This window comes from Serinus canaria, chromosome 1A, assembly GCF_022539315.1.
Source record: "Serinus canaria isolate serCan28SL12 chromosome 1A, serCan2020, whole genome shotgun sequence".
Lineage (NCBI taxonomy): Eukaryota > Metazoa > Chordata > Aves > Passeriformes > Fringillidae > Serinus > Serinus canaria.
In genome coordinates this window covers 11948390-11971175 of record NC_066314.1, presented here as the reverse complement: position 1 = coordinate 11971175, position 22786 = coordinate 11948390, and the positions used below count along the sequence as shown (strand labels likewise).

The 22786-nt window shown below is 41.9% G+C and overlaps 2 protein-coding genes across 6 annotated transcripts in view; one reads left to right on the top strand and one right to left on the bottom strand.

The window, feature by feature from the left end:
* The window catches only part of CCDC146 (coiled-coil domain containing 146), a 36426-nt gene extending 30781 nt beyond the window's left edge, over positions 1–5645 (top strand). Inside the window, exons 14-17 of the mRNA XM_050985668.1 lie at positions 1129–1257; positions 2731–2868; positions 4241–4483; positions 5385–5645. Of these exons, the coding sequence (XP_050841625.1) occupies positions 1129–1257; positions 2731–2868; positions 4241–4483; positions 5385–5549 (675 nt within the window). The 3' untranslated portion in view covers positions 5550–5645. The remainder of the gene's footprint in view (positions 1–1128; positions 1258–2730; positions 2869–4240; positions 4484–5384) is intronic.
* Positions 5646–5797: 152 nt separating this feature from the next.
* The window catches only part of GSAP (gamma-secretase activating protein), a 47374-nt gene continuing 30385 nt past the window's right edge, over positions 5798–22786 (bottom strand). For 4 of the 5 annotated variants that reach the window (XM_050981958.1, XM_050981953.1, XM_050981955.1 and 1 more), the window contains 12 exons: positions 21976–22101; positions 21496–21551; positions 21057–21088; positions 19489–19550; positions 17902–17997; positions 13443–13513; positions 12799–12893; positions 11604–11723; positions 10128–10189; positions 8109–8213; positions 7865–7958; positions 5798–7299 (listed from right to left, as the gene is read on the bottom strand). In XM_050981958.1, the coding sequence (XP_050837915.1) occupies positions 7199–7299; positions 7865–7958; positions 8109–8213; positions 10128–10189; positions 11604–11723; positions 12799–12893; positions 13443–13513; positions 17902–17997; positions 19489–19550; positions 21057–21088; positions 21496–21551; positions 21976–22101 (1020 nt within the window). In that variant the 3' untranslated portion in view covers positions 5798–7198. The remainder of the gene's footprint in view (positions 7300–7864; positions 7959–8108; positions 8214–10127; positions 10190–11603; positions 11724–12798; positions 12894–13442; positions 13514–17901; positions 17998–19488; positions 19551–21056; positions 21089–21495; positions 21552–21975; positions 22102–22786) is intronic. The other variant, XM_050981965.1, reaches the window with a different exon arrangement.

Below are 22786 nucleotides of genomic sequence, written 5' to 3'. Positions count from 1 at the left end.
CAACAAGGCATTTTCCCCTGAGTTAGTGGTTGAGAAACTTGGCCCCAGATAGAAAAGATCACTGGAAGCATAGCTGCATCCTGCTGTTTGTGCTGGCCCTGCTTTCACATTCTTCCATTCTGTGTATTTTTGGGCTTGAGTTTTAGCTATTTGTTAGCAAAATGTAACTTTCAGTACCTAGCTATGTTCGGAATCATGGTTTGACAAGGAAATTGTTCATTACACTCATCTAAGGTTTTTTACTTTAGCTGCTTTTAGACAAAGTGTACAGGAGTGAGTTGTGTGGTGCTTTTTTTACTAGGAAAATAAGTATTTCAGTGTTCTGGTAATGTTCCACTGCCACCTGAGAATATCTGTCAGTTTTCTCTTTTCTAGTTAAATATGACTTTTTAACTTCCAGTGACAAACCTCATCCTGGCAACATCTAAACATTTACTTTATATTTTGGTGACTGTTCATAACTTTGAGAGCCTGGGACCACTTATTTCCTTAATCAGTCATCACCTGGTTGACATTTACACTTGGGTAGCTATGTCAGTGCTAACAGCTCACTGACAGACAGCCAGGTGCACATCACAAGTCCAAACATGAGAAAACGGCCCTGGGCACTCGTTCAGTGAATATTTAGGCTGAGCCTGGATGCCCCTGTAGCATATTCTGGGAAGCATTATTCCATGGGAAGGTCTCACATGGGAAAGGTCAGGGAACACCTGCCTCTGTGAGTCCCAAGGGTACCTCACTGCTCAGTGTCACCACTGAGTCACTTCAGGACACATGCCTGGGAATGTTAATGTAGGAAACGTGGATGTCTGTAGGGATGAGACCCTCACTACTGACCAGCAAGGAAGCAGGGCTTTCTATTGTATTCCTGAGGATAAAAAACAAAAAGTAGCCTGAGCACCAAGAAACAGGTAGAACTCAATTTCTGTCAAACAGCAGGGTTTCCTCTGTCCTGCAACTGTCACACTGTAGTTCTCTTTCCAAAGAAAATTTTAAAATGGCTCATAATTTTGTGTTACCTGCCCTCCTTCCCAGTAAAAGGAATCCTTCTCTGTTGAAGTCCCCAGATCAAGGTCTGGGGATGAGTTTGGTGGGAATAAATAACTGTTGAGGCTCTTTGTTTGCTAGTATTCCCAGTGCAGGGACAAGATTAAAAAGCTGGAGGAAAATTATGGTGATGCCACAAATGAGAGCAGAAAGCAAGAAATGGGAGGGAAGGACCCATCTCCACCAGAGTTGCTAAAAAGGATTGAAAAGGTAATGTCACTTCTCATATCACAAGCTATCCTGCTTTGCTTGACCTCTTTTAGAAATTGCAAATAGTGTCTTTTGTTTTTAAAAAAACCTTTCTGTAAGAGGAATCAAAATAATTATGATTGGCCATTGTGAACTCCAGCCTAGCATCTGCTTTCCAGGTCAACTGAACATGGGACATTTTAATTCTTCCAGGAGAGGGGGAGCTCTCTAGGGTACCCCTGGCTCTGCAGCATCCTCTGCAGACTCCCTTCACATCATTGGCACTTCCTTGCAGACCCACCTCACTAGGGGAGGGAACAGAAAGGGCAGCAGAGGGAGATAAATGCAGAATAATAAAGTGCTAACAAACAAGGTTGTCAGTCTTTGCTAACTGGCCATGAGGTGTTTAACCAATATCCACGGGCTGTGAGCAGGAGGCAGAGCTGCCAGCCTCGTCACAAAGTCTGCATGTGTGACACAGAAGCAAACACAGAAGCCCTTGTCAGGGCTGGGCCCTACTGCTTTGCTTCCCTGCTGAAAAAGGAGCTACTAAAGAGAGCTTGGTGGAAGCAGCAGCCAGGCCAGCCCAGCAGCTGACACCTGACTGCAGCACTGCTGCTGACTGCCCTGGGAGACTCCAGAGGGAAGCATTAGGTCCAATGGAAAGCCACTTTCAGAACCCTCTCTGTGGGGGGAGGAAGGTAAAGGAACAGCATTTTCTTATATAGTTTTGTCTGTCCCAGTTATAGAAGCACAAAACTCTTCTCACTGTGTTCCGTGTTTGGAGGGAATTTGCAAAGGGCTCTGAAGGTGTGAGGGCAGCAGCAGCAAGCTCTGAGCACACCCCAGAGTCCTTCTTTTGAAATCCACTTTGTAAAGACAGACCCTGAACACAGCTGCTTGTATTACCTGAGCTTTTTGCTTTACTGTCCCATATTCCTTGACAGGAGGGAGCTCTGCATAGCTGAGCAGGCCACAACAGAGCCTGCTAGCACCAGCCTACACATTAAAAAGAAGGTTCTCTTGGAGTCATAAGTTTAAATGTCTACTTCATGGGATTTAAAGTCATTGTAGTTACAATTTGTTTATGGAGCCCATATTTTTTTAGCATGAGGAGGGGAAAAGTATTTAGAGTAAGAGCTGAAACCTTCCCTTATGGTGTGACTCAAGGAACCAGAAGATTAAAAACATTATGACTAGAAAAAAGTCCCACTGCTTTCAAGAAAAGCACAGCAAGGCAGTAACAATGGTGTAACCCCTGCCCCCAAAAGGGTCTGGCCTGATATGGAAGAATTGTGTGACTGACAGCAACCAAGTGAAGCAATTTGGGCCTGATCTTTGGCAGGGAAGGTGTAAATTCTGACAAATCTGATAGTGAAGGTATTTGTTTATGACTGTTCACCAATATTATTTCAGCAGCTCAAGGCATTCACAGAACACTTTGTGCTGCACCTTGCCCTGTCCTTTCCTTCCACTGTGCTCTCCTTGCTGCAGATAGAGGCAGAGCTGATGCAGAAGGAGCAGAGGCTGCTGAAGATAGATTTTCTCTGTGAGAGCATTTCTGATCTGACGGACAGAATGCGTGCTGTGGTGGAGAGCGGCAGGCAGGAGATGCTGCTGTTCGCTAGGAGGGTAAGAAGGGCACTGCACGCTCTGCTTGCCAGCCTGGACAAAATGAAACAGTATCTGGGCAAGAGGTGATTCACTCGCAAATTACAAAAGTGGCTGGAAATGTTGAGAGGCAAGTCATAAGCTAGTCTTCAGAATTACAGACAGGAATAGCAACAGTAAGACAGATAAACTGAAACTATGAGGTGAATGTCCTCTCTTTTAAAAACAAAGTTGCACCATAAATGGTAACTTTCACTAAAATATAGAATTAGTTCTTTCTGAAGTAGATGCTTAGAAACTTAAGGATCCTCCTTTTGCAAATGTACTTAACAGCATTTCCACAAAAAACTGGCCTAAGGCTAAGAAGCAATAAGGGAAAAAAAGAAATAAAGGAAGGCCAGATAAATTCTACTCCAACATACAAAAAGATTAACTTGGTATCTGGCTCAAAGTTCTTTTGTTGTTTAGGTAGGGAGAATCACACAGGCAACATTATTTCCAATACAGTTTTTAAATATAATTATAGCAATTTGCTTTTAAGTGCAAGTAATATTGTTTGGGAAAGACCAAAAATGCCCCTAGCCCCCATATTCCTAATGAAAAAGCTGCAAATTGATCAGAGCTGAGGGAAAGACAGAAAAAAAACCCTAAGTAATTAAAGTAAAACAAGGCCAGGGTAGAAATTTTTCTTAGATGTTAGGTTTGGCACGCATGAAAGCTTAAAACAGTTTTTTATCATTTATTTTAAACACACAGAGAGATATCATGGTTGTTAAATGTGTTTGTGAAATGATGGCCATGGGCTAATAAACTACTGTAAAAATGGCAGTGTGCCAAAAGTTGCATTTGCAAGTGCTCTGGCTGTCCCAGTTCCAAATAGTCACTTAAAGAGTATTAAAGCTTTTTGTTTTTTTCAAATCATCTGCAGCGAGACTCAAGGATTTCTATCTCCATTCCTTTTCTGTTTGTCCCCCTTCCAAGGATAATGTCACAACCCACAGCCCCTGCATCAGCATTGTCACTCAATTATCTCATAGGAATTGGGCTTATTCCAGCTTTATTATGAAGCTAATTGTGTATAAACTCAAAAAGAATTGGGATCCCAGGCCTTTGAGGGCTGGGGGAGTTTTGCTGTCCAGCTGAAAAGGTCAAGAAGCAAAGACAAATGTGCTTTTCTTTTCTAGTACTGGAGTAAATGTGACTTCTTGAGCAGCCAATTTTTTGTTGTTGTTCTAAGTGTTCACAAAAATTAAGTAATTTTCAAGAATTGAACTACTATTTAAAACCTTGTCACGGTGGACTTATTTTCAGTGCCTAATGCTGACCCAAGTGTCATGCCCAGTGAGTGCCTAAAGGGAAGCCCTAACTACAATGTAGCTGTTTTGCATTCCAGAGCAACGAACTGCAGAGGGAGATAAATCACAAAACCCAGGAGATAAGAGCTCTTTTTGCAGAGCTATCCATGAAGCAAGCACTTGCCATTAAACTCCAGCAGGAAATCAGAGACAAAGAACAATCTGTGATGACTGCTTCACTGACGATAAGTCAAGGCCTTTCCCCTTCTACAGCACAAAAGGACGGGTGGAAGATCCTAGAGAGTGAGGAGATACAAAAAGCAGCAGCTGAAGCCAGAGCTGTAAGTTTTTGTCACACATTGCAAGAGCTCCAGGAGCCAGTGCAGATGATGGTACAGAAAGAGACACTGACAACCCACTACAGTGGGTTTGTGGAGTTTTAAACCCAGCCTGGCAACACCGCTTGGAGCTGGTCATTGAATCTTAAGGAGATCATACACTAAAACCTCACCTTTGGTTACTAAAGTAGTTTGTGTGACCATGCTGTGGCTGAAGGGCAGGGCAGCCATCAGTGGAATACTACTTTTCACAGGATTTCAAGGTAAAGCTGCAAAAGGTGGAGTGTGGGGTTCAGGGAAAGTTTAATGTCTCCTCCGTACGAGATACAATGAGCATCAGATGAGAAACAGCAAGAAATCAGATTGCTGAATGAGACACTGAGGGTAGGCAGGGCAGCATGGCAGACAGCACCTGAAACCTTACCCTGCTGGACACTGCCTCTGTCCTTGAGATGGTCAGTGATCCCAGAGCAGAGAGCTCCTACATAATAATAGTTTAGAATAAGAAACTTCTGTCATGAAACTTCTCCTCATGCTGTGACTCAAGTTTCCTTTCAGTGCTGTGGATAAAGGCCCACTCTAGTAACTGTATTCAGGAACAGAATTATTCCACAGATGTTTGGTGCATAATTACTACATCTTTTAAAAGTTCATCTAATCTGTTTTCTTGACAAATAACAAAAGCATGGCAGGATCAAACTGTCAACTACTTAAAAAGACATACTCATATCTACATGGTCAAACCTCATGCTTTCCTTTTAATACCCCTTCAGCTTTCCTGGCTTGCCAGGGATTACACACTACGGGGGTTACCTTTGTCACAGATTCTGTGCACTGGCTCAGGGAAGCACTGGAGTTTTAAAGCACACAACCACTGTGTGACCAAGCTGTGTTTCTCTGACAGGAGCCTGCAGAGGAGAAAGAAGGTGCACTGCCCAGCCACGACCCCACTATCCCCGAGGAGGAGGAGGAGGAGGAGGAGGCAGAGGAGGAGGAGGAGGAGGCAGAGGAGGCGGAGGAGGAGGAGGGACTCCCACCTTCGGAGCCCCAAGAGCCATCTGATATCTGAACAGACAGCACCCCAAGAAGGAGAGACCATTACCAGCTGCTGGATCACAAGAGTCAGCAGCATTTACACTGCACTGAAGGAACATCTGTTGGTGTTCAGCCAAATTTCATGCTGAAAATGAAGTATTTGTTCGTGCCAAAAGCACAGTTAACTGGTCAGTGACCCAGAATCCTTTCTCCTGGTATCCCAAGTGCAGTGCTGTATTTCCAAGTGTCAAGAAAAGTGAAGGATCCTCATGCCATACTTACTTGTTTTTCCAGATGAAGTTTTATTGCATCAGAAGGTATGGTAAAATACATTCAAAAGAAAAGGCTAGAAAATATTTTCCTGTTATTAATATAATACAAAGTGGCCATCACTTTAGCCATACACCAACATGGCTTTCTGCAGTCTGGGACTGGGGTTTTCACTTGCCAGAGAAATTCTAATTATATTAAGAAAAATATTCCTTCTCACGATGCAGTCACTAAGAAAGCTAAAGCTTCACTGATGGCAATGACAAGGGAGTGACCATCAACTTGCCAAGTCACTCCCAGGAACTGGATCTTTTTATTTCTCTGGTAAGGAACAGGGAGCACCAATGGAGACCACTCAGAAAGAATATCAGAGGTTGTTTTGAAAACCTCCCATATATATAAAATATTAATGAGTTTCTCTAGTTTAATAGTCTGGAGTTTTGTAAATTTTTTTAAAATCCAATAAAGGCTGCAGAAATCCTGCATGGCACAACTTGGCAATTTTCTCAGTGTAGCAAATTGCTATTCCTATTTGAAATTAATGTTACAGTTCAGAACTTTAAAAAAGAGCAAACAATATTGGCTCAGTTACATACAAACAGAAGTTGAAAACAAAGGAAAAACAGCCTGCCTAATTTCCTTCTGAGGCTGAAGTTTGAACTGTAACACTAGAAGTTGTAAGAAAGGGTTATGTAAATCTCTGTCCAAGCCACTGTTAAGATCAATTTCTAAAGCTTTTTTCTTATCCTATATTACGTACAATATATTATACATATCTTTAAAAAACAACAAAAAAACCCTCAAACAAACAAACAAACAAATCCTCAACAAAATCTGTCATATGCACTTTAAGGAGATTATATTTTGTGCTAATTACAAAACTGAAAATATTAGAATGCAGCTCTAGAAGCAGAAGTACCATAAGTTAACTGATACCATCACAAGGAATGACTATCTCTTTACTCATGTCTGACATAAAAAGTCATCCATTATTCTTACCTGCTTTATACAATCACACCAAGAAATCCTTTTATAAATCCAAGTAAACAGTTACTAGTTCTTCTAACCCTGCAATTGGACTGCCTTTTCCAGCATTGTCTTATTAAAAGAAGTGACATTTATACCAATTTTCACAGTATGTTTTGACACTGTTGTTCCACTTCCTTGACCCCTTCAAAATGAACCCACAGATATATTTCAAACCTAGGGTTATGTCAAATGCATTTCTCTAGGATTTATCTAGAAGTCAGTAATTTCAACCTCAGTTTGTTGGACCAAACACTGTTTTAGTAGCTCACGTCAGTACTGGGGACTACCCAAAACTGCAGGTTATTTGGGAAGCAACACTGCATTTAAATAAATACTTTTACAAAGCCACCACAGTTTGCCAGCCTTCTTCAACAGCATGTTATTTCAGGAGTATTTGAGGCCCAGAAGTGTCATAGTGTGCTTGAGTGCTGTTTCCTCTACAAATCTTACATTTACATGGTCTTGTTTTTCATATGGCTGCACACCTAGAAAAACACGATGAGGAAGTATTTACGAAATTGTACATGCTCCTGTACACTTACAGTCTTGCTGTCTATTAAACATCTTCATCTACAATACCAAAAGATAAGGGGTAATAGAAATGTGTTTTCATGCACCCAAAATACTTACAGCTTTCAGTGGTGCCCTTTGGATGCTCATCCATGGCAAAAACTATCCTATTAGTGGAATGTAAGTAAATTATAACCCACACAGAGAGAAGCCTCTCTGGAGGCTGGACTTCAAAACTGGAGATCCAAACCCAGCTTGAAGCAGAGTGGCTGTGTTAGTGCTAGTCCATGAAATGGCCCAGGGCACATGCTCATATACTGCCACATGGTTTAACTCTTTTTCTTCCCCAAATAGGATGATACCCATACATGGAGGCTCTTGGTCCTTGACACTTTCCTTTAGCAGAAAGATGACCAAACCTATGTGTTCAGATATCACTGCAGTTTTAGTAAATCAGTATGTCAGTACAGGCAGGATACATCTGAGTGAGCATCAAAGGGTAACGATCACTGGTATTCCAAAGAACAGAATTAACACTACCTTGATTCTCTATCTCTGCCAGCATATTAGTCAGGTAGTTCAGTGGCAAAAACTCCACGGGGAAGGAGAGTCTCTCAGGGATAGGCCTGCTGCACTGTAAGGGAGAACATTCTGTGTTACTTCACAAAGTCGCACAGTCAGACCAAGGTTTCAATGTTTCTTTAGTGTGTTACAGTCCACAGAAAGCTCAGGAATCTCAACACTGTCAAAGCATAAGATTTTAAAACAGCCTCTGTGCTCTTACCTGCCTGTTTCCCAGCTTCTCAAGCAAAAGTTTCACATATTTCCGTGCTATTAAATTTGCATTTATCGGATGATTCCAGTACTGGCGGACCTTTTGACCAAGAGCCTAGTAAGCAAAAAACAAACCCCAAAACCTGAGAACATAGACATGGGACAGTGGAAACTTAGAAAGAGGAAAAGGGAGGAAAAGCTGACACAAAACCCAGGCTGTAATGCAGATGTGCTTTGCTTTCAGACCCCAATGACAGAGGCTAAGAGGTCATCATGTTTAGCCATGGAGCCTTCCTTTCGTAGTCAGTAACTAAGAGATCACAATGTGCTCTCAAAATGTGAGAAATCAAAACCTCCTCACTCAGTCCTCACCTCAGCTGGTCTGTCCCAGTGCCACTGTCCCACCTGACATGTGTACTTAAGTACTAATAGAACTTTTATCTTTACTGTGATTGATTTGAATCTATTCTTCCCCCAAAGAATGAAGCAGATGCCAAATTCCTCAAAGCTCTTTCAGGACAGGGCTTCTCAGGCTCAGTCTTAAGGAACCTTAGACAAGCAGAACACTGACAAGGAAAGATACTGGGAATGTAAGTTTGGATCCCATTATTCAGGTCATCATTCTGGAAACTGATAACATTGACTCACAGTCCCAGAGCCAAAAGAGATTCAAAACCAGGTTTCCCAAAGCTTCCAATCCCAACCAATAAACAAAAGAACAGGAATACACTGTGAAATTAGCTCCACCTTCTGCTATTTTCCCTGGGTAGATCTTCCTTTGCCCCTCCCCTTCAGCTGTACTGCAATGCAGGCAGCTGTTCATTTTAGCAAATGCTGTACAGCTTAATGGTGCTTAAATCCTTGCTTCTGATTAAACTGAGGTCATCCACTGCATGTAACCTGCTCAAAATAGTCTGAGTCACCCCAAAATGACCTTTCTGGCAAACACACTATTCCCAGCATTTTTTCCCAAAGCTGTAAATAGATACAATAAAGCTCTGAGTCTACTGTGCACAGCTAGCAGTAGTTGTTCCCTAAATCCCTCCCAGCTCAGCCCTTCACGTCAGAGCGTGGTTGGAATGGAGTTCCCCACGCACCAGGCCCAGGGCTGGCAACTCAGGGGCCCCAGGCTGACCCCAGCTCACCAGCCCTGGCCCAAAACAAGATACAGAGGACAAAGAACATCCTGTGGAGTTCTCCTCCTCTACCCCTTCTCAAAACTGCTGCCAAATAAAGAAGCCTTTGTTGGAGGAAAACCCAAGCAGCACTTCTGGCCATTTGAACTGTAAGTGGCAGCACATAATGAGCAAACAATGGGCAACTCATGGGGAAAAAAGCCTGTTCTGCAGTGAGGCATTCCCCAAGGGGGATCCCTGGTGTTCCTCTGCCTCTTGACATCTTGTGCTTTCCCTGCAGTCCTGTGCTGTGCACTAAGAGCAAAAGGAGAGAAGGAGAAATGCATCTCCCATTCTGCTGGAATGATTTATGGAGGACCAGTAAGAAGCTCTTGAGGCTACATAAGTCACCTTGTCAGTGGGTGAGACTGTGAGGTTTAACTGAGGGGAGATCTTGTAATCCATCCCTACCACAAAGCTGTGGTACAACACAACTTCACAGCTTTTACTGTGCCAGCTTTTAAATATATTTTTTGTAGTGTATAGAACCAAACAGAGGTCACAAGTGAGAAAGACTCCATGGATGCTAAAAAGCACACACAGAACCCCCACAAACCCCTTTAAATAACCCTCATTGCCTTATGCAAATGAGTACTCAGCAGAACAGTGCCAGCCTTGTTAAATTCTGTAGGATACTGGAGACTCTGGACAACACTATGGACAAATCTGTAATTTATCAGGGTAACCTACAGTCCAGGAGCAGCAGATGGAGAAACTGTGGATGTTCTGGTTATATTTGAATCAGGCTCTATTTGAATCACAGCCAAGTCTTTCATTGGTTTGACCCTATGCACAAGGAGGAATTTCTTATCAATTCCAAAATCCAGGAAATTACATCTAAAGCCATCAGTTACCTCTGGTAGCCTCATGACAATACTAAACTTCAGCTTTTCATTCTGTTCAGTGTCATCCAGATCTACAAGCAACAGGGAAAAAAGCAAATCAAACAAACAGTAATCACATAACAAACTTTCAGCTTTCATTGAAGACATTCTGAATAAGCATCACCTCCTTAGTGAAATGAAAAATTCAGTTTAAAGACTATTATTTGCATGTTTATCATGTGTACAAATATATTTCTGTCTATTTGTCCATAACTTCACCATTTTATGTAGCAATTTATACTGTAATTCAAATGCACTTTGACTAAGTGCAACTCTTCAAGTTTATAATATTTAATTTATCAAGATCAAGCACAGATTGATACAGATACAGCATATTTTGTTGTCCCTTTTCTTGGACACTGGAGAAATAGCACACCACTGGACACAGCTGGCTCACATTCAGCTACCACTGACCAGCACCCCCTGGGCAGCTTTGCAGCCACTCTGCCCCAGCCTGTGATGCTGTCTGGGGTTTTTGTGACCAAAGGGCAGGACCCAGCACTTGGCCTTGTTGAACTTCACACAATTAACCTCAGCCCATCAATCCAGCCTGTCCATATCTGTCTGCAGAGCCTTCTCATCCTCCTGCCCAACTTGGTGTCATCTGCAAAATGGCTGAGGAAGCACTCAATCCCCTTGTCCAGATCATTAACAAAGACATTAAACAGGACTGGGCCCAACACTGAGTTCTGGAACCCCACTGGGGAGCAGCCACCAGCTGGATGTAACTCTCTGGGCCCAGCTGTCCAGGCAGTTTTATCCCTAGTGAACAGTGCTCCCACCCAGGCCATGATCAGCTGTTTTCTCCAGGAGAATGCTGTGGGAAATGGTGTCAAAGGCTTTACTAATGTCCAGGTAAACAACACCCAGAGCCTTTCCCTCACCTCCTGTGTGGGTCACCCAGTGATAGAAGGAGCTCAGGCTGGTCAGGACCTGCCTTTCCCAAACCCATGCTGGCTGGGTCTGATCCCCTGGTAGTCCTGCACACACCATGTGATGGCACTCAAGATGATCTGCTCCATAAGCTTCCCCAGCCATGAGGTCAGCTTGACAGGCCTGTTCCTCTTGTTCCAAATATAAGGCAAAAGCTGAGGGCTGGGTAGCAGACCAACTACCTCACACACTGTCACAGAAATTCCCCAATAAATCCTATGATGATCTGTAGTATTTGTTTTTCTAAGAAGTCTCAAGTGTAAAAACAACAAACTCAAATTCTCTCCACAGAGGTGTTTCTGTGCTGTGGTAAGGCCAATCACACAGCCTGAGCCCTCCCTAACTTTCTCCTTTCAGGTAGGCAACACCATCAGCTACAGCCCTCACTGAAACAACACTCTAAGGAGAGCTGAGTGTTCTGGGCAATAAAACCTGTGTCCAAGGGAAGTGGCTCAAAGGACAACACTCCCAGTTAGCTGGCTGGTAACAAATGAAACACTGTGTTCATTGTACCTTTCAGCAATTTCCTGACACACGTTTCTGTCAATTGCAAGATGCCATTGTCAATATAGTGCAGGAGGGTGTGCAGAGGCAGACATCGAACACCAAGTCCCAGGTGCAGAGTGTGAAAACCTATGAAAGAGACAAACTTGTTTGGTACAATATGTAGTTTTTCCTAATTCTCTATTCAAGGCTGGAATTACTCTAGCTAAAACCATCACTTCCCTTGACTTCTGATTGTTTATAGTTGGTGAGGAAATCAATTTATCAAGTCAGGTCGTCTTATTTAGACATTCTTTAAGTCCTTTCAAGTACAATCTTGTCAGAAAAAAGAAAGCTAAGGGGATTGAAACTGTCCCTAAATGTCTCCAAGCTCTTGTCTTATATCTGAATTGTTCTATTAATTTGTCTTTTATCTCCCTCTCTCCTCCTAATTAATCAAAATCTGAGGCCTCACCACCCTCAGGATGTTGTTGCCACAAAGACACTCCCACGGGCAGCATTAATACTTCAGCTTTCCCTTGCCATCAGCCTGATGATGGTCTTGTTATCATGCAACACTACTGTGTGGCAGTATTTGTGCCCACACAGACTGAGGGACAAACTCATACCAAAAGCAGTTGCAGTGACCGAAGACAGATCAGGAAATAAACCCCGGAAAGATTCAAACAGAATTGGAAAGCATTAAGATATTATGATGTCAAGATGTCTTTCCCTAATGAAAATAAGCAAGTGCTTTGAAAATGCTGTAAAGAATCATGAAGAGCTCTAGGAAATGAAAGTCTACTATCAAGACCAGCTTTTCCATCAAGGCTGGAAGTAATTAATCCCTTCAGGAAAAAAATGAAAATTATTAGCAGGGCAAAAGCACAAGAAAAAACATTCTATCTGCTACAGGATAGGATTTTCCCTTCTGGCTCTTGACACTGAAATCCAGTTGTCTAAATCCTAGTTCTAAGGTAAGACTGCACCCACACATTCCATTGGAAACCTCTGTTTAGTTTTCTCTGCTTCTCATAACTATTTAGTTTTGCTTCATTTCACCTGCACAGATTTATCAAGAGCCTTCCCTCTCTAACTGATTTGAATAGCTGTCAACACTGCCAAAGCTAACTCCACACATGTGCTGCAAACAGTGCTGTGCTGGGAGGAATTTATAGCACTGCTCTCCTCACTCAAGATTAAAAGAGCAAAACACAGAACTTACCAGGAGGTAAAGGCATGCACATGCCATTTGCTGCTTCCAGGATCCGACTCATGATGTGGAACACCGCAAACTCTGCTGCGCTTCCTCTCTCATCACTGAGTTAACAAAGTAGCAACACATTAAGAACCTGAGGTGCCCACTCTCTCCTGGAGAGGGTCACTTTGGGAGTGCACTGGATGCCGGCCTTTGGGATGCAGGGCCATGGGATGCTGCCTTGTTTACTGAGGTGTCTCAGCCAACACCAGCTGCCCAGTGCTGCAGACACACAAAGTCTCTGTGGTGTCCCCATCTCCTCCCCACACTGATGCACAGGGCTCTCAGCAATACCTGGAATCAGCAGCAACAGTAAAACAGTGCTGATGTGAGTGACCAGGCTTTTACAGGTGTTTAATACCCACCACCCAGCTTAGGACCACTCCAAACTCAGCAAGTTTGAGCTCCAGCCATAACACTGCCTGTGTGGTTAATATTCACTGGCCTAGAAAGGGCCAGCAGGATCCTTAGGAAGAGTTAGGGACAGTAACATTGACACTGACAGCAGCATAAGCACTAACTGTTCAGAGGAGTACTGCTGATGAAGAACAAAATCATTATGCCCATATTTTAAAAGGCAGGCTGAAAACTTAGAGAAATCACTTGCTCACAAGCAGAAGATACAGGAATGAAGCTGGTATCTCCTCCAAACTTCTTTCATTATTCGATGCACCAGATTCAGCTAAAACAAAAAAGAGAAGACTGGATGTTTCCAGGAGCCTGTATACAGCAGCCTTTTGGCCTTCATTCATTCCACACACCAGTTTATGTTAAAAACTTCTCATGGGACTCCAACTAAGTCTTATTTTTTTTTCTCTAGGGCCTTAAAATGTAAAGTTATTAAAATTGGAATTGTAACAGAATTGCCCTATTCCGGCTGTATAAAGTGCTTGCAGCTTATCAAAGCATCATGCAAGACATACAGCAACTTAACACACTGTGCTTCTTGGAGATAACTGATCTCAGGCTCTTGCAGCAAATTCTCAAAGATCTGTTTGCCATGAAAGCAAAACAGCATGTCCAAGTGGCTGAGCATTTGGCAAGAACCAGTCCCAAGGGCTCAGCAAAAGTGGATAACATTGAAGACAGTGGAATGTTCAGTTTGCCAAGAAAAGTATGCAGGAGGAATCACAGATCTAGTCCTGGAAAGGAGGAAAAATGAGATAAACAAATGCCTCTCCTCATCTATTGAGTTTCCTTTTTGTCCCCAGTGAACTGAAACAATCTCTTAGCCCATGTTGTTGTTCTTTGTGCTCCCACACTGACGTCCACCACACACAGTCAGCAAACACCAAAGCCACAAGCCCTGTTCTCACTTGGGCCTTCTCAGCTTCTGCAGCTGAAAGAGAAACCACACACGGAAGAGCTGAAATAACTCCCTCATGGTTGTCATGTGTAACCAGTTCCACATCTCAGTAACACAACTGAGACACTTCCTCTGTGCCTTTTATCTCTGGCCCTCAAAGCACAGCAATCAATCAATCCCAGGAAACTCGGGAAACTAGTCTGACCCCTGTTCTGCAAAGAGGTGTCACAAGAAGTTAGGAACAATTTTCCTCCCTCCAGATGGTCAGAATCCAGGAATGCATTTTCCTTACTCTCTTTTCTCCTCATAGGCTTTGCCCTCTCCATTGTCTGACTCATCACAGGCTCTGAGCAAGAGAGAAACAGGACACACAGGAGAGATCTGCATGCAAAGGCCAGAATCGGAATATTCATCTTCAGTAATGTTCCTGAGTGTTCCTCTGTGACTTGGGCAGAAAGCTGTACAAAGTAGCACCTTTCCCATGCACCACAACTTGAGCCAGGCTTGCACAGCTGCCTGATGCAAAATAACTACCTAATACTTACCATCTCCACACTTTTTAGATGCAATGGAAAGATCCAATTTAATCTTTCTGGAGTATAGCAAGTTTCTAGGAAATGAGTGATTTCCAGTTTCCACAGAAGGGTCACAAGAACCACACCTGCTGCTGGAATGAATTTCACCTTTGGCCAGCACAGAGAGGGCAGCTAAGGCCTCTGCATCAGGAGCTGCAGCTGGATCTGAAGGATCAGCATTGAAGTGAAGGCTCTTACAAGCTCAAAAATCACCAATTATTATTTGTGGAACACAAATGGTTTTCAAGAGTATGCTACTCCAGAATAAGCATTTTTTGCTTAACAACACAGCAAACTGTACAGCTTTCACAGGGCACAGAAAGCTTAACAACTTCTTAATTCATAATCATCCAAGCTATCACAACATACTTGCATCTTATATCTGTGACTGTTTGTGATGTGACACCCAGACTAACAGCACAACTCTCTTTGGAGATCAACATCTACCCTTGGCATTGTAGGAAATACATACAGAAAGATAATCCACATCTCAATCTTTTTTTTCAGAACATAACACACAAGATAACGTGCATGAGAGAAAGGCAGCATTATCTGCCTGATGGAAGGAGCACAGGCAGCTTCCTGTCCAAGGTTAGCAGTGGGTGTCTGGGGCAGCCAAGTTAAGAGCTACACTCATAGCAGGGGAGGCCATTTTTCCCTGAATAACAGACACACAATAAGAAGTTTTTGGGGCACACACATGAAGCCATTTCCCTTGGAGTGCTCTAAACAAGAGAACACATGCCCATCAGCAAGACAGCACATGCAGGAGGGCCTTGGCTGACAGTGCTGTCGCCTTGTCTTGAAACATTTACAGTTCCAGGCAACGGTGCCACGTTGAAATTCCCCTAAAGTAATTGGGAACCACAAGTGCTCAGCTCCCTTGGCTGTTTCTACAGGAAAGACTTCAAAGCCATAGAAAGTCAAAGAAAAGAACCGGGAGCAAAAGAGAAAAGGAAGTGAGACAAGGTCTTGCTGTCTTTCAGATCCCCTCCTGTGCAGTAGTATGACACAGTCTTCCTCCTGCTGAGGAAACTCAAATCCAAATGGTGTCTGTCTTCTGTTCCTCTGCAGCTGAGCCTACAGACATCAGAGGAAAATGTGCAGCTACTGCAGCAACCTGCAGAGAAATTTCAGCAGTTTATTCAGGTCTGCCTGTTTCCTGTGCCACAGGCTGCCTGCTCACCCTGCCTTGCCTTCCACTTGCTGTCAGGGCAGCAAATGTCATACCACTTCTGTAAGTTATTTCTCCCCTTTCCTGCCTCACTGAAATGAAAAGAGTGAGAGAAACAGATATGGAACAAAGCTAAAGTAGTGATTGCAGAGGAGAGAGAGCCTATGGACATACAACAACCACTGCAGGAAAGGTGGCACATGGACTGGGAACCAGGCACAATCCAGCTCTGCAGAGCTGCTCAGCAAACAAGGAATTCCCACTGAGGTGTGTTATTCACACTTCCTCACTTTACTTCTCTGTATACAAGAATACACAGTTCTCTGACAGCAACCAGCCTTTGCCTGTTGTTTTGTAAGAAACTCTCAGTGCTCCCAAGTATTGGTTTCTCTGACTTCTTCTGCAATTGATTTACACAGTGACTACACAGCATGGAGCCCAATCTCAGCCACTCCTGGGCTCCTGAATATAACGCAAAATATCTTATGAAAGCAAACAGACAAACTTCAAGTCTCTTCCTGTTTCATTAGTTTCAAATAGCTCTGCTACTCACTGCTGATGCTACAGAAGAACTGCAGGAAGATTCAGACTAGTTCATTCCCCTGAAGAACTCTGAAACATTTAGGATTTGAAAGGTTTGAGATGTAAGAGTTTCTAATTAGGATGAAGGGAAATGTAAGTTTAAAAAGGAAATAATTTCTAAAGATTTCCAAACAGTGCCTAAGTTGCACCAGCAGAAAGCAGAAGCAACTTTTAGAGGAACATTATCTTCTTTTATAGTAGCTTTTCTAAGAATAAGCCTGTCAACTGAGTTGAGAGAAATAGTCCTGAGAGTTTGCTTGTGGGGAGGGCTGAGATTTGTTTTGCAAGATTTAGTCTACAATAATTTAGCCTTGCAGATAAAGGCTGAATAGATGTTTTCACGGTTTTTTATCTTAGTTTTTACTAAAAGTGAACAAATTGTTATTAGAAATTGAATAAAAGGAGAATTAATTCCCCCTTGGGCTTTTTTTCAGCACCATTTTCAGGTACAGAGCTTTGGTTCATGTTGTACTGTTCCTGTTTTAATCAACCAATAGTCTCAGTTTCTTTTCTACACAGAGACATAAAATTCTGCCAATTACCAGTGAAACAACTTGTGAAGTTGTCAAAGTGAGGCCTGAAAAGTCAGGAGGGGCAGTGGGGCTGCAGGGGTTCAGAGAACCCTGTGACATTGACAGAGTAACTGACTCAAGGAAGCCTCAAGGAAGTTTCCCAAGGTTTTCATCCCTAGCAAACAGCACTGTGGGGAGTTTCTACTGCGCACTGGCACAAAGAACAGGATTTACAGCTGCCATGCAAGCTTTTGAGAACTCTGAGTTCTGCACTTAAAGGACATGATCTTGAGAGAGACAAAACCAAGTACATAACTTCTGTGCACAAGGTATGGGTTTTGTGGGTTTTTTTTTTTAAGGTCTCTTAAGAGGATGAAAGACAGAAAAATAAGAATTTGGAAAGCAAATTTTCAGAGTAGTTTACAAAGATTTCTTCATGCAAAACTCTCTGCTGTAACACACACACACCACTGAAGGCACTGTGTAGGAGTGGTGGTGATTTGCCCACATGTCAGATTGTAGTGACCTCTTTTTTGTTCATTTTTTATTTCCTCTGGTGGCACTTTCATTATTCAAGACCTGCAGCAACGTGTTCTACAGGAAACCAAACGGCTCTAATAGCTTTAAACTTTCAGGATGAGTTCTCATTTTATTTCTGAGAGTAGACTATACTTGCACATTTGTAAATGGAACCATTTCTTCTGTATTCTGAGTGACTGGTAATACTTTTAAAATAGTACTTAAATAATATTAATTTTCTTCATCCATTTATACAATATTAGGCTGAAAAAATATATTTAAATACCTTTTAAAAAAATCTTCCCACCAAATATATGCTATATCCAACTGGTACACACCCAAAGACCTACAATCCAACAAATACACACTTGCTCACAATAGTGACTATGAAATCAAACTAACCAGGTTTGCAACATAATCCAAAACTATCTGGTCGATCTTCTTTTTTCCAACATATTGTAGATGTCTCATAAGGTGATCCTTGAGCTGAGCAACCATCTAGGAAAAAAAGCCAACATTTTGTTATTGTTGGGTATCTTCAAAGAAACACAAAAGCTGCAGCAGGTGCAGGGCCTGATCAATAGGTACTGGTGCAACAAAACATTTCCCCATTACAAACTCCAGTTCAGAGTGAGATCCCAAGCTGCTGTACAATCTTGCTAAACTTATCAGCAGATGTGAATATTCAAAATGGTTATTTGGTGCAAATTCAGCAAAATGAATACTAAGTTGAACTTTCCATGATACTGAAAAGAAAAAGCTTACAGTTCTTACACTTCTCTGTGCAAAGCCAAGGGAACTGGATGAAAGGATTTAAATATAACACTGAATTCTAAGAATGTAAGTACTTATTACAAATAAACCTGAGAGATTTTATGATAGAGAAAACTAGCACAAGTACATTTTGTGGTAGTTTCCAAGAACCTGAGAAGCAGGGTGATTATTAGCACTTTCAGGTTAAACATTAATTGTGAAGTCATTACAGTTGGGTGTTTGTTAACATACAGTCCATGCCACTCCCTTCTCTCTCCTTTCTGAAACATTTGCTGACCTCATGTAGCTTCAGACTGCAACTCAAGTCCTGGCTCTTTTCTGAGAGTTACTAAGAAGCTGGAGCAAATAAAAATCTGTCTCAAGGAACTTACATGCAGACTGATCTCACTGTGAGATCTTCCTCATACAGGAAGGCACAGACAAAGTGACCTGCTTTTTGTATCTGTCTGAATAAACAAAGGGGTAGGAATGTAGAGAAGCTTCAGAGAATGAGAGGTAAAACTTGGAAACAGGGAGACTACTGCAAAGAAGGAAAACTTGCCTCAGATGTGAACAGTCAGGACAGTGCTGATCTGCTCTTCACTGCTGAGACCTTCTAGTGCATCCTGAAGAGTTAGTTTATTTTAAAAGTAAGAGAATAAGAGATAAGCCAAGATATGTATTGAGACAGAGGGAGAACAGGTAGGGATTTGAGACAGGATTTATTGCCCAGAAGCATATAGAGGGTAGATCCTTTAGGGAGATCACTGGCAAAAAACAGTGGAAAAGAAGGGACCTCAGAATGGCTATAGCAGTCTCAGAAGTGAGGTAGAAGGAAAAAGAAACAGCAAAAAAGGTATTAAATTGAGGAGCAAAAAGATCTCTGTTCATCAGAATAAGAGAATGAAGGGAGAAGAATTCACTTATATACGTTTTAAAGGCATAAAGTAGCCCAAAAATAACTGACAGATTAAGATGACCTCCAGGTTTCCAGCCAAAGTTATATTGGGAAAAAGCATTTTGACAAATCAACTTTCTGTTGCTGTTTTTCTCTATGCCTTACAATGACCTGCTAAGATAATATCATGATGATGAATTCTAAAACTTAGGAAGTGCCATGTTTGCCCCTTAGCTACCCTGAGTGAGCTTCCACTCAGCCCTGGATCTTGGAAGGTCACTCCTCACATATGTGTGGAGCCTGTGCGTCCTCTAGTGCACACTGACAGAAGCACATACCAGTCCCATGAGCAACTGCTGCTGATAATCCTCCTCTTCAAAGAGAGGTACCAGCCTCGCCTCTGAAACAAACAGAGCAACAATCATTCAGGAACACGGCACTACAGAAATATCACAAGCATTCAACCAGCTTCAAAAGTTCTTAGGAGCAGACAAGCAAACAGAAGCTGTGGTTTGACCTACTCTGCTACAGAACTAAGACACTGAAGAACCATGGACTGAATAAGAGAACTGAAAAATGGAAAATAACCCTTTATCTGCCATCCACTTCATCTTCTCTTTGACATTTAAGTAAGAGTTATCACAGAGTAGTGACTCAAGAGAGCAAAGACGCAGAGAGAAGCTTTTGGCAGCACCAGCACTGATGTGCTACTTAGATCTTGTCATTAAAAAACAAACAAACTCTGGCAGCTGCATGGGTTTTCCAAGAAAATGGCTAGACAGAAAGTAAATAGTTCAGGGAATCACCTCCCACTGATTCTCTCCCATGGTCTGGCTGCTTCTGTTACTCAGATTTGTAGACCACTATGAAAAGAACACAACTTCTCTAACTAAATGGAAGGAGATCACAGTGTCTGCTGAAATTAATAACCTGTATTTCCTAATCAGTGCTTCCTGTCTACTAAAACAAAGGAAGAAAACCAATCTTCTGTTTCATGCTACAGATAAAACCAACTCAAGATTTTATGGAACCAAGTGCTGAACTCTTTCAAAATTTTCACCTATTTTTGCTCACCTTCAAATATATTTACACCACCACTTAGCAGCACAAAGACCTGTGCTGCTTGGTTTTAAAGGACTCAAGGACAAATCTACAAGGAAACACTGCAGAGATGTTTGCTACTGGATGGCAGCTATTCAGAAATTTAAACATCTGACTTCTAATCAATAAGCACCTTTGAAAACATGAAGCTGAGGTTGATGAAGTTTATACAAAGTCTCTCCAAGTCAGAGACCATTGCAATAAGTAGCAGTGACACAGATGACTGCTGTCAGGGGCTGGAAATGAGTACACTGAAAATTCTTGGTGATAAAAGGACCAAACAGCACTTACATGAGCATCATGTCACAGCACACAGAAGCAGGGCACATAGAAGGCACTGATGTGTGAACAGCAGGAACATAATACACCACCAAATTCAGTTTTATTTATTTGTGACAGAGGAACTGAGCATCAAAAAATCTCAAGTGTTTCCGGCCTAAGGAAATTCATTACACCTGGTCTCTCTACATGTTTTTTAGCCAGCCCTAATCTCCTGCACAAGTTTTGATGTTGCAAGGCAACTACAACAGTAACATGGTGTCATTGATACTCTGCTCCACAAGAAAATTCCTGAAGAAGATATCCTTCAGCAGACCACATTTTACTGCTTATGTTGTTAGATCCAATTTGAACTAGGGACTTTATTTTCAAGCATTTCCTAGTCAGTACATGAAAGTTTTCTTCTCAAACTCTTCTGTGCTGAAAACACACATAGCAACTGATTTTTAGCAAACAGCTGGATGGAAATATTCTAATAAACCTAAGTCTTACAGCTAAGGCCTACATCAAGAAAGGTTTCACTTACCAGAGTCCCAGGTATCCAGATGAGAAAGCACCCTGGGGTTTGAAACCAAAATCAGTGTGTTTCATATGCAATACCCTAAAGGCTTTCATAACATCACTAAAAACTCAATTGAGCCTTTGCTCTTTCAAAGATGGCTAAAGACATCTGAGAACAGAACATGTGACTAAATGTAGCAAATCTATATACATTAAAAAAATTCTATCTGTCTAGATTGGTATGAGAATGACTTCAACATCTACCATATTCCCTAGCTCTAGAGGCCTGTATTTCAGTTAATGCTATAGTTATTACAAAGGATTCCCATAACTGATTTCTCAGGATAATCTTCTTTAAGATATCTAATCAGATACCTATTCACTTATTACATGGCACCTTAATTCCTCCAACATTTTGGTGCAAAAATAAGAAGGGGTAAATATAATATAAATCCAGTACATACTTTTTGGCATTTTCAAAAATATTCCTCAAATATGCTGTGGTTCTTCTTCTCCATCTCTCTCTGGTTTGTAAACAAACAAAATTCCCAAAATGAACAACAGAGGACCAATAATACTCCCTGACAGATTGAAGACCAGAAATTAATTTGTTTTCCCTCTTTGATGGAAATAAAACAACACAGTGGGGCCATTACATATCTTCCATGCCCGTGCTCTCACCACTCACACAAACACTAAACCTCATGACAATACAGAGCAAGCTCTGCTTTTCTCTAATTTCTTGCATTATTTTAAGAGAACAGAACTTAGAGGCAATCACCTTAGGTGAAATGACTGCAATCTTTGCACTTCTGCTAATCAGATTCACATTTATTTATCTTCAAAATAAAAAAGCCAACTCATCCATGCTTGACTTTAAAACCCCCATTTCAGAGGCAGCTCTGGAGGGTTCCAGTGCCTCAGCTCCAGTGCCTCTCACTCACCTCTTCTGAAAGGTTACGCCATTCCCTCCTGAGCACCTTACTGTGGTAGTGCAAGTGTGGCTCTGCATACTTCACACTCTCCAAGTTTGAGTTGAGTTTCTCCCAGAAGCCTTTGGAGTTTTGGAACTGCAAAGTGTGGCAGAGAAAGCATGAATATAGGCTGTCCTCTTAAAGAACTACCTCATCATCCTCCCACTAAATGTCTGCAAAGGCATGTGATTAGTGAAAAAACAATCTAAGTGAAAAAAGTTAAACCAAAGCATCAAAACTAAATTCTCTTGATGGAATGACTTGAGGTCAAGATTTGGTGCCTGGGAAGGAACAAGTATTTCTAGGTCACAATTCATCTGACCTATTTACATGTTTGGAATAGGAAGAACTGCACTGCAGACTACACTGGCCATATTGTCTAGACTTCCTCTGACTGTAAAAAGAGCCTTAGGCTACTAGCTCAGATGTAAATGTTTACATTTGGTCAAATAAATCCCATTTGAGGTTTCTAGCAGTTCCAAATAGGGGAATACCACCATGGCCATGACAGCTGCAGGATGCCAGTAGTTTCAAGCTGCATTAATACTTAGATTGCAAACATCCATTTATCAAGCCCAAGTAACAGTACTTCATCCCAGAAAAGAAACAAAATTCAAAAATTTCCATAGCAATTCTAAAGCATTTTACTCTAATGCTAAAATTAATCTAAACTCAGCTGTGAACAGACAGGAGGATCAAATTCTAAACAAAACTACACCACTTTCCTGAGCTAGTTCTTGGACTGGGTATAAAAATTTGAAGCTGCTATTTATAAGGGGGG